Source organism: Temnothorax americanus, unplaced genomic scaffold, assembly GCF_048541705.1.
Source record: "Temnothorax americanus isolate GAGA-0224 unplaced genomic scaffold, ASM4854170v1 Scaffold3, whole genome shotgun sequence".
In the NCBI taxonomy this organism is placed as follows: domain Eukaryota; kingdom Metazoa; phylum Arthropoda; class Insecta; order Hymenoptera; family Formicidae; genus Temnothorax; species Temnothorax americanus.
This window is the reverse complement of record NW_027509442.1, coordinates 1,159,888-1,171,806: the sequence shown is the minus strand read 5'-3', so window position 1 is coordinate 1,171,806 and position 11,919 is coordinate 1,159,888. Positions and strand designations below refer to the sequence as shown.

The window sequence follows — 11,919 nt, the reverse complement described above, 5'->3', positions numbered from 1 at the left end:
CTGCTGATCGCGCGACAACGATCGCTGACGACGCTAACGATCAATCGATGTTTGCGAGAGCTTATATTAATTAACGCGGCGTTGCGACGCGCGCACTCGACTTCCGTCGTTTATCGGCACGCGCTAGAGAGCCCGCTGTACTTTTCTTTTTTATTATTTTATACGCAAGACGTACGTACGAACATATATATATATAAGTTACGTACATACCAAACGCCAGATCTCGCTTCGCGACTCCGCGAGTTCGACGTTCGACGCGGCGGGCGGGAAACGCGAACGTTCGCGCATGCGCGCGCCACGTATCGCTACCGCTGCATTCTTTAAGGCCATTGCACGTAACAAAGATTTATGCCCGATCTACAATAGCTGCAGTAAGCTGTAGTAAGCCTCAAGCCGTAAGAAATTGACCAATCACAGTCGATTATTCTCCTCACATTCGCCTGTAATTGGTCAATTTCTTAGGGTTGGTTTATAATAGCTGTAACCGTTGATTTAAGCCGTAATCTTTAAGAAATTGACCAATCACAGTCGATTATTCTTCTCACATTCGACTGTGATTAGTCAATTTTTTAAAGATTACGGCTTAAATCAACGGTTACGGCTATTATAAATCAACCCTTACAGCTTGAGACTTACTACAGCTATTGTAGATCGGGCATTAGTCATAATTGTAAAGCCGTAAGAAAATAGACCAATCACAGTCGGTTATTCTCCTTGAGCTCGAAGAATAATCGAGTGTGATTGGTCTATTTTCTTACGACCTTACGATTATGACTAAAAATTTGTTACGTGCAATGGCCTTTAAGATTATGACTAAAACTGCGTTACGTGCAATGGCCTTTAATAAGCCCCTTGCACAATGCCAGGCAACAGGCAATGGGAATAACAGGAAATAACCAAAAAATCGTTAATTACAACCTAAAAAATTCGAATGCTATGATTGGTTGGCAACATCAGGCAACAGGCACAGAATTTCCAACGCTACGGAAACTCTGTTATGTCTATTGTCTGTGTCACTGTTTATTCTGCATTTACCCATGATTTCTGATTTTTATTCCATGTTTCTATTGCCTGTTGCCTGGCATTGTGCAAGGGGCTTAATTTTCGACAAGTAATCCGATGATTACGATCCGTATGATATTCAAGCGTTCACATGACAGCGACGTTGTGTCCAAGAGCGATTTTACCATCCATGTTACAAGAATTTAATAATTATCTATCGCGCGACTTATTTGTGACGCGAAGATAAAGACGCGTAAAGAATTTCGTTTACCTTCAAATTCGCCACGTCGCAGCGCGAAACTAATCGCGCATGTGCATGGTAAAATTTAAAATCGTGGAGCATAAAAGAATCTAGAGGCTGTAACGTATAGAAAAAGTGAGTATAGAATCAATATAATAGCGTTTTTTCTTGGCTGCACTATCGCCCTGCACTGCCCTGCACTACCCAATAGCGTTGCATTAATGTTGCACTAGTGTTGCACTAGTGGGCAATAGTGCAGCCAAGAAAAAACGCTATAAAAATAAAACTGCAAACGCTTTTTTAATTGGTCAATCAAACGCGTCTAACCATTTGTAGCGTCAAAGTGAACCGTAGCCTATAATTACACATTTAAGATTTATTGCACTTCCAGACTGTAATTATTTATTGTATTAAATATATTTATATAATTATATATATATATATTTAGGTATATACCATATATATATGGTATATATTTATATTAAATCTATATGTTAAATTGATATTAATGATATTATTTATTATATTAATTCCAAAAATAGCTAATGGTATTTGCTTACATCGCAAACGAATTGAACATATTGGCACCAAATACATTTTACGAAAATCGACAATGGCTTGTTTTATTGGATAATTTCGAGATTCGTTCCTATTCAACTCCCAAGATGGCGCATATGCCGTAAACGGAGTACGGAGTATACCCTTCTAGGGATCCTTTCTGCTTACCAGCGCCAGCGCGAGTTCTGATTGGCTTCTGCTTTCCTGCTTTCTGCTATTCTGCCAAGGTGTGAATTTTTCCGAAGAGCGTGGTTCTCGTGGTTCTGCTTTTTTTCTGTTCTCGGTATATCGTTTCTAGGTTAATGTGCTGGGGATTATTTTACATATTTCCTGATATTTCCTGAGATCACGTGATAAACGTATATCATATGTGAATTTTTAAAGTGTTTATAAAGCGCGTTTCAACCAACTGCTTCATGAATGCGAAAACTACGATCTCGTAATACAGCGCTCTATTTTCTTCTCGAGTGACAAATGTTAGGTTAGTTTTAAACAAATAATTATCTGTTTGTGGTACTCAATTGTACAAGCATTTTAATAAAATTCAACACATTCTGTTTATTTAATGGTAATTCTCAAAAGAGCTTCTAGAATTCTAGCTAAACTGAAGAATTATCTTCTCAAAATATAATCTGTGTTTTTTTTATTTCAGGAGATAACAATATTTTACTGATTTTTTGATATATAGAGCATACCTATATCAAAAGAAAAATGTCAGACGATCCAAGCTTGTACAGATTAGAGGGAACGGTAGGGGATCAAGCAGGTGGTCTGGTCATACGTAAGAAAGCTTCGGACCACACTTTCAAGAAACCTTCTATCCTCGGTCTCGACAAGCTTGCGGAACGAAAAAGAAGGGAACAATCGCAGGAACCTGCCAGTTCCAAGTCTAACAAATCCGAAGGAAAAGACAGGAGGTACCGATCTTACGAAGAGGAAACTCCTACTCATACTGGAGGTGTCAATTCCGAAGCGCAACAGAGATTGGAGTCGCGACTCAAGCGTCAGCGTTTAAGCGCGGACGATAGGAATTCTAGAAATTCATATAAAGGACGCGAGAGAGACAGAGATACGTACAGGCGAAGGGATCGCGACAGTCGGGGCAGAGATAGTAGCATGAGGCAAACACCTCTGAGATTTAAAGACGAGCCCCAGACGCCGAAGTTCCGAATGAGAGATCCAACTTCTAAGAGCAATTGGGACGATGATGAAGACGAAGAGCCGAGACGATCGAGCTGGGATCATCCGACACCGAATCTTTATGGTAACAGAGATGGTCGCGACAGTGTCAGAAGTGAATTTACTCCTTCTTATAAGTACAACTCGTGGAACAAAGATTTTAAGAGTTCCGGTGCCACTCCAATGATAGACGGAGAGGAGAAGGAACTGTGGGAAGAGGAACAGCAGCGACTAGACCGAGAGTGGTATGCGCTAGACGACGGAGAGAATAACGCTTTCGCCAATGTGTCCGAGGAATATACACGAAAGAAAGAAATGGAATTGGAGGCTAGGAGGCAGAAACGTCTTTCCGCCCAGCAACGACAGATAAATAAGGACAACGAATTATGGGAACGTAATCGCATGTTAACGTCCGGAGTGGTGAGCTCGTTGGACCACGACGACGATCCTGACGACGAGGGAGAGGCGAGAGTTCACTTGCTGGTTCACAACGTGGTTCCACCGTTTCTGGATGGGCGCATCGTGTTCACGAAGCAGCCGGAACCGGTTGTACCCGTGCGTGATCCCACTTCCGACATGGCTATGGTAGCGAGGAAAGGCTCGGCGCTGGTCAAGGCATACCGCGAGCAAAAGGAGCGACGTAGGGCGCAGAAGAAGCATTGGGAACTGGCTGGAACGCACATCGGCAATATTATGGGTGTACATGATCGACGTAAAGACGACAAGGAGCTCGCAGGGCAAGAGACGGACTTCAAGGCCGGACAAAAGTACGCTCGACACATAGGGTCCGGAGAGGTGACGGGGGAAGCTAGGCACAGATCTATACAGCATCAAAGGAGGAGTCTCCCTGTGTTCGCGGTACGTCAGGAACTGCTGAACATTATCAGGGAGAACAACGTCGTCGTAATAGTAGGTGAAACCGGTAGCGGCAAAACTACGCAATTAACGCAGTATCTTCACGAGGACGGCTACAGTCGCAACGGTATTATTGGTTGTACTCAGGTATAGTTCGCGTTTTGTTCTTGTATTAATTTAACATTCCCATATCAACAGTCTTTTTAATTAAAAAATGTCGTACTTAGCCTAGAAGGGTCGCTGCTATGTCCGTCGCGAAAAGAGTATCCGACGAGATGGCCACTGCTCTAGGCGAAAAGGTCGGATATGCGATACGTTTCGAAGACTGTACTTCGAAGGATGTAAGTGACAGTAATTTAAATATAACTTAAACATCCATATGTTTTGTCTAAGATATAAAACACGTATATGTTTTGATACCACGCATATAACATATAAATTTTATCTTTACAGACGGTCATCAAGTACATGACCGACGGTATTTTACTAAGAGAAAGCTTGAGGGAAGGAGATCTGGATCGTTACAGCGTGATTATAATGGACGAAGCTCATGAACGATCACTTTCCACCGACGTATTATTTGGTCTTCTTAGAGAGGTATAGTTCGCGTTTTGTTCTTGTATTATTTTAACATTCCCATATCAACGGTCTTTTTAATTAAAAAAATGTTTATAGGTTGTCGCTAGACGGCATGATTTAAAATTAATCGTCACTTCCGCGACGATGGATAGCAGCAAGTTCTCCGCTTTCTTTGGAAATGCGGCGACATTCCAAATACCTGGACGCACGTTCCCCGTCGAAGTGCTGCACGCGAAAAATCCGGTCGAGGATTATGTGGACGCGGCTGTGAAGCAGGTCTTGCAGATTCATTTGCAGCCCAAAAGCGGCGACGTATTGGTCTTTATGCCCGGTCAGGAGGACATCGAAGTCACTTGCGAAGCTCTGAAAGAACGTTTAGCCGAAATCGAATCGGCTCCGCCTCTTTCCATCCTGCCTATTTATTCCCAGCTGCCGTCGGACCTGCAGGCGAAGATCTTCCAACGATCCGAGGGAGGTCTTCGCAAATGTGTCGTTGCGACCAATATAGCAGAAACGTCGTTGACAGTCGACGGAATCGTCTTCGTCGTAGACTCGGGATACTGTAAATTGAAAGTGTACAATCCTCGAATAGGTATGGACGCTCTGCAAGTGTATCCCGTGTCGAGAGCGAATGCTGATCAGAGGCAGGGTCGAGCCGGTCGTACCGGTCCTGGTCAATGCTACAGATTGTACACGCGAAGGCAATACTTGGACGAATTATTATTAACGGGAGTTCCCGAGATACAACGTACAAATTTAGCTAACACGGTACTGCTACTAAAATCGCTGGGAGTTCAAGACTTATTGGCGTTCCATTTCATGGATCCACCGCCGCAAGACAATATATTGAATTCGTTGTATCAGTTGTGGATCTTGGGGGCACTTGATCATACCGGGCGCTTGACACCCCTCGGACGACAAATGGCCGAATTTCCCTTGGATCCACCGCAATGTCAAATGCTTATAGTCGCTTCTCAACTTGGCTGTACCGCGGATATCCTCATTATCGTCTCCATGCTGTCGGTTCCATCGATCTTCTATCGACCAAAGGGACGCGAGGAAGATTCAGATTCGGCACGCGAAAAGTTCCAGGTGCCGGAATCAGATCACCTGACATATTTAAATGTATACAATCAATGGAAGGCGAATGGTTATTCGAGTTCCTGGTGTAATGACCATTTCATACACGCAAAGGCGATGCGCAAGGTGCGGGAGGTACGGTCGCAGCTCGAGGAAATTCTGAAGCAACAGAAGATGGACGTCGTTAGTTGCGGCACCGACTGGGACATCGTGCGAAAATGCATCTGCTCCGCTTACTTTCACCAAGCGGCGCGCTTGAAGGGCATCGGCGAGTACGTCAATTGCCGTACCGGAATGCCTTGCCATCTTCATCCCACCTCCGCGCTGTTCGGCATGGGCTTCACACCTGACTACGTCGTATACCACGAGCTCGTGATGACCGCCAAGGAATACATGCAGTGTGTCACTGCAGTGGACGGTCACTGGTTAGCTGAATTGGGCCCAATGTTCTTCAGTGTGAAGGAGACTGGTCGAAGTGGTCGTGCGAAACGACGGCAAGCGATGCAACACCTCCACGAGATGGAGCATCAGATGAAGGAGGCCGAGGAAGAGATGAAGGCACGCGCTCAGGAGCAACTCGAGCGAGAACAGGCATCGGTCCGAAAGAAGGAAATTTTAACGCCTGGTATTAGGGAACCGGGTACCCCCGCGCCGTATCGTAACACACCCGGAAGATTAGGATTGTAATCGGTTTTACATTCCTAAGCTTTCAGTTTTTTTTTTATGTACAATGTCGTGAATTAGGGTATTTGTTTGACAAACAGGTCTTTTTCCATACCGTAATACTGAAGTTACTACTGTATAAAATAAATATAAGAAAAAAATTGCAAATATAGCTTGACAATTTATCGCTGTGGCTGCAATATCAGTGATGAAATTTTTAATCTTAATGATCTCTGGATTTTTTTGTTGGTTTCCATTTTTCTTGCGGCACAAACAATACATAATTATAATATACAATTACATTATAGTCTGTATTTTCAGATTAGGTAACAATTTAATCTCTGACTCTAAATACAAAATAATAAATATACATATAACAATTGAAATTTTTTAGATAATTTATATTGTACAAAATACTATGTGTATAAAATATTATCGTTGAATGTAATGAAATTTTTTGTAAATAAAATTATTTTTATTGCAATATTGATTGCTCTTTGTCATAGATAGCCTTATGAGTAAATCTTAGTGCTTGCATAATGGGTCACAGATATAAAAAGCATTGGTATAACTGATAGTCAATCGTGTTACGTAATGTGCACATTAATAGGCATGCATAGTTTAAACTTGCCCAAAAAAATTTATGTATGTTTATTAATTACACATTAACGATACAATCAACAGTATATCATTCTTTTATTTTAACTGAAGCAATTGCGCAATTAAAATAAATACATAACTGTCTGTATTCGTATGAGTAATTTATCATTTTTTTAAACAAGATTCTATCGGATTGTTTAACAATTAATAACCAATTACCTAATAATGAATTTATTAATATATATAATTATGAAAGAAACAACATATATCATATTGTCACAAAATATAATTAAATGCAACTCACGAGCATTATTCTTTAAAATGTTTATGAAAATAGTTCATAAAATACACGATGTTGATTTATGCGAGAACCGACAGACTTTTTGCGATATACAATATGTAAAATAACTACATATTTTAATGCAAAATATGCAAAAAATGGCACGTAACTAGGAATAGATAGACCACGATTTTAAATCGATAAAATTAATCCCTTTTTTAGTTCTGAAAATGTTACAAATTTCAAAAGTATTATTTCAATTTTTACATTCATTACTTGGTTCAAAGAATGTACTATTGTAGTTGTAAGCTGATCAGATGGCAGTGTAGTGAAATAACTGTATAGTATTTTTCATAAAAATGAAGGTAGGCTTCAGGTATTTTTTAATCAGCATTAAACCATTCATTCATTATTTATAATTGAATTGGGGCTAAGAATTATGTACAGAACTCTCGTCATTTTTGAAAATTATGAAAAGTAGACGGATATAGATGTTCTTTGTACAAATACTGTCGAATAGTTTCAGCTTTTTAAATTACTTAAAAGCCTCAATATAGGCTGGGTGCGTGATTTGAGGGATCTGCAACTTTGTCGGAGACTCGCTTGGCCGCGTTTTGTAATTATCACACATACATCGTCCTTCTCATCTAATCCTGTGTTTAACTCGTATTTTTCAAATTCTGTTAGGACCGCATCTAAATTTTCGACTCTCTCTGACAGTAATACAGCTACTTCTCTCCAAGTCTGTAATACAATAAATTAATTGTTATAAAAATTGATTTATAATATACTGAAATTTCACAAATATGAACAATTACTATCTTATAAAATAATATAACAAAGATAATTATTTATGACTTTACTTCTACGTATAAAACGTTGCAATTAATAAAAAAATGTACCTTGGTCTCATTGGTCTCGTTTATCATGTTTGACTCGATTTTTTTATTATATTTCTTCTTATTTTTCTTTTGCGATTGTGAGCGTGGTTTTGATTGTACCGCACACGCGCTACATATAGCGCTAATGATCGCTAAAGATTCGCTACAAGTTGAAGCTCTAAGTAAGAAGTTTTTGAAGGATACTGGCGTATCTCGGTCAGGGATAGGTAATGTTTGTAAGCAAGGAGCTGTTCGCAGCATCTGTATGCAATCGTAGTCCGGACAATGAGAATGAGAAAGTGATTTTGCAAGGCACGCTATAGTCCTTAATTGCTCCGATTGATAAGCTTCACCTAATCTTTCTACAGCATCAAGTGGAATCAATATTTTGCATGGTCTGTTCCACTTCCCATCCGTGCCAAATTTTTGTAATACAGTCGGTATACTTTCTTCCGCTAACTCTTTAAGCTCGGCAGATATTTGAGAAAGATAAAGAGAAGATGATCCGGCGCTCGCTGCCAAGATGCGCAATATGGCATTTCTGGCCGAAAGTAGTTTCAACATACATATGCGTGTTTCCTCCTGCATTCTTGGATCCTCCTCACTCTGACTAAGCGGTTCCCATCCGCGAACAACCTATTTAACATCATAATTTATTAAACTTATCACTGATATTAAATCAGAGCTTTATATTTCTTCGAATTATATTGCGATTCCTGAAAATACTTACCTCCAAATCACGATTATCTCGCAAAGACGCCCATCTAATTGAATCGAGATGGGGTTGGATATGCATATTGTTCAAAGTAGAAAACAAAGAAGTAGTACTGTCACACCAGCACAAATCGAGCAGCATTTTATCTACAGTTGTCATAGCAAAGTGAAACGAATTTTCTAGGCGCTCTCTTAATTCCACAAAATCTTGAATTTTTATAAAACTCCCATATTTATATGCAAGGGTTAAATGATCCGCGCTCTAAAAAGAGAATTGTAAAGTTCACGTCAATTGGACATAAACAGTCTTGTCTGTTTTCCTTAAATCTAGTATGCTTGAAAACACATACATCCTTATAGTTGGCTATGAAAAATTTCGCTGTATGATCAAGAGTTGTCGAGGCCAGAGGTAAGTTACCGAGAGGCGCGAGAAGCGGCGCATGGAGATGACCCAGTGAATCTAGTTGAAGGTGCTTTACATCAAGCAATGCGAACGCATGATCAGCCGCGACCACTAGACCAGCTTCCAAGTAAATACGCACAAGTAAAATTTTGATGTGAAAATTTACAGGACTCGACAGAAGACCGTGTTCCAATAATGACATTGCCCTGTAAATCCATTGTTTAAAAAATGTGCATGTTTCCAAAGTGTCATTAGCACTTTTTCATTAATATCAATTAGCTTTATATGACAACTGATATATGACAACAAAAAATTATATTATTACCTATAAAGAAAAGATCCATCATTAGTATCAACCCATAATTGATGTAACAAATGCGTAGCTAATAGGATGTATGGGTCTGCTGGACAAAAATCAGTTGGCAATCTATCTTGCATTGGACACAATTCATTGCCTTTTTCATATAAATCGCATAATCGCTTTATCAATTGTTCTTGTTTGTCTTTGTCTGCTAAAGGAGGATGATAGAAGCCACAAATACGCCGCAATTGTTCCAAATGAATGTGCCTTTGCATTTGTTGTACCGTAGTCGGAAACTCATCTGGTGCAATGCCAATGTCTTCCTCAATCTGCAATATCATAAATAACATTGCATTAAGCAGTTGCAACAATCACTTTAACATTATCAAAATAGAAAAAGTATATATATATACTAAATACGTATTGCATCGTTTTATATTTAGATTGACATAAATATTGAAGCTTAAATTTTATGATAAATATTTTAAAAATATGTATTTAATATGTATTAAATTTCACGTTGATATGTTTTCCTTACCTTTTCAAATAATTCAAACTTAGATTTGGGTGTAAGTAGATTTAGATATAATCGTAAATCTCCAACTACACATCCTTTTTCTCCAAATTGAGAAAAATATTGATGCATAAAATTCATAGAAGTCACGCTATATTGAAGATCTTTGGTCTCGCAACGCTTTAATAATTCTAGGCGGGCCAAATATGGAGCACGAATTTTCTTCTCAGACATATTAATAATGTGATTGAAAAAATCCAAGCATTCCGTCAAACGTTGAAACTTTAAGGCCGCCGAAAGATAATTTTGATAAAATGCCCAATTGTCGATGCTGTATAACAAATATGACAATCTTAAATAATGCAGGCTTAAAGTTATTTATATCAAAATGCTACAAACGTGTAAAGTGAGGAGAAGAAATATCAATATTTGATCTTACTTCTCTTCAATAAGTGCGCGATATGCATTGGCCGCTTCAGGAAAACATTCTAGTTTCAATAAACACGTAGCCTTTCGTTGAGGTACATACGAGACGTATGAAGCTAAAGGACTAGACAATACATTCAATATTTCCTCATTTTTGTCTTGCAGTTCTAAGATCATCAGATAAAGTTGCACTTCCTGTTCCGCTTCAATCTTTCCTTCTCTTACTAGTTTTAGGACCTAACGTAGTCATGAAAAAGAATGAACTCTATTATTCCACAAACATACGCAATAATAGTAAACAGTAAACAACAATCAATATACTGACCATTCTTTCTGCCAAAGGCAAGATAACTCCTTTCGCTAACTTCTGATCGGCATGAATAGCTTGCATCACTATACTCATAACAGCCCAGAAATAATATGGATTTTTATGAGTCAGTTTATACAAATTGAGAGCGGTTTGCTGTTGTTTCTTATAATCGCCGAGGCGAACGTACGACATAAAGAGATGCGTTAGGAGCTCTTCGTTGTTCGGATCAGCTTTTGCAGCGGCTTCATAAAGCTCGCTAACTTTATCCGCTATACGTGTAAATATAAAAATTGAACACAATCGTAATACAATTAAATGTTAAACGTGACCTTTATGTCTCAAGGCAGAAAGACGAGCTAAGAACCTACGTTGATGTATCTCCCTGTAGCAGATGCTCATCGCCTGCAGGGTAGAATCCTCGCAGGGCACCTCGGAGCGCACTTTGTCCATAATGGCCTGGCACTCATTTTCCTTGCCCATACGCAGCAGGGCCAGAGCCTTGAGCACCCTGGCGCATTGGTTAGTCGGGTGCTTCTTCAGCACTTTGTCCGCCTCCTGGAGGGCCTTTTTGTTATTTCCATTGTCCAGCCAGTCTGAAACCCAGAGAGAGAAGGCCTCGTACCGGGTGCCGTTATATAACCTCGTCACGTCACCAGTCCCCGGAGTCGCGATCGAGCGGCCCGGCGGGACCGTCCGGGACGGATTTGAGGTACGGTCGTCGTCGTCGTCGACGCGGGCATACATACCGTAAATCGGTCGCAAGCGACGTTCGTTCACCGTGTTGTCCACATGGCCCTTGGACGCCATACTTTTTGCGGTAGCATAAAATCAACAAACCAGAGACACGCACGATTGCCGATCACATCGGCGCATCTTCGACGATCCCGCGGGGACGATTCCGGGGTTAACCGAGATATTTTTACGCGCGCCTATCACGCGCCAGACCGACCTCGACGCGACGGAGCACGCTATTGCGCGAAAATATTTTCAATTCTTATCCCTCTCCTCATAAGAATCGTAGCTGGTGAAAAGAATGACCGGACACCGGACCGGGCCGCGCTAGGTGGCTAGGTCCTTTTCTCGTCTCTCTCGGCCTCGGCGCCTCGGCCTCGGCTCTTCTTTCCTTGGAGAACGCAGTAACAGAGTGGAAGGGACGTGGCGAGCCTGGCTGGCTGAATCAACCGGGCAGCCGGGCACGCTTCAGCCCGTAGTATTTGAAGTCCGTTCATTTTTTATTTGCATTTTTCGGTACAGAGGTTCCCGGCTTTTTTTTCTTTCTAACGCCGGAATATATATTATATATATATTCATTTTGAACGCACGAAGTGCTCAA

The 11,919-nt window shown here is 40.5% G+C and overlaps 2 protein-coding genes across 3 annotated transcripts; one reads left to right on the top strand and one right to left on the bottom strand.

The window, feature by feature from the left end:
• The first annotated feature begins 2,045 nt into the window (after positions 1-2,045).
• L(1)g0007 (ATP-dependent RNA helicase l(1)G0007) lies at positions 2,046-6,643 on the top strand. Of its 2 annotated transcripts, none has more exons than XM_077411027.1 (5): positions 2,046-2,369; positions 2,454-3,982; positions 4,063-4,176; positions 4,289-4,432; positions 4,511-6,643. In XM_077411027.1, exons 2-5 carry the CDS (start codon positions 2,513-2,515, stop codon positions 6,179-6,181), a joined length of 3,399 nt encoding a protein of 1,132 aa, XP_077267153.1. In that variant the 5' UTR covers positions 2,046-2,369; positions 2,454-2,512; the 3' UTR covers positions 6,182-6,643. The 2 variants fall into 2 exon arrangements, with proteins under 2 accessions (XP_077267153.1, XP_077267152.1); XM_077411026.1 differs by having other exon boundaries at positions 2,047-2,282.
• On the bottom strand, positions 6,442-11,758 carry Psidin (phagocyte signaling impaired). The gene is made up of 10 exons (XM_077411029.1): positions 11,333-11,758; positions 10,955-11,179; positions 10,602-10,855; positions 10,290-10,513; positions 9,875-10,181; positions 9,361-9,665; positions 8,983-9,241; positions 8,649-8,894; positions 7,940-8,554; positions 6,442-7,781 (listed from the first exon to the last, which is right to left on the bottom strand). The coding sequence occupies exons 1-10, from the start codon at positions 11,391-11,393 to the stop codon at positions 7,560-7,562; spliced, it is 2,718 nt and encodes a 905-aa protein (XP_077267155.1). The 5' UTR covers positions 11,394-11,758; the 3' UTR covers positions 6,442-7,559.
• Between the last annotated feature and the right edge of the window lie 161 nt (positions 11,759-11,919).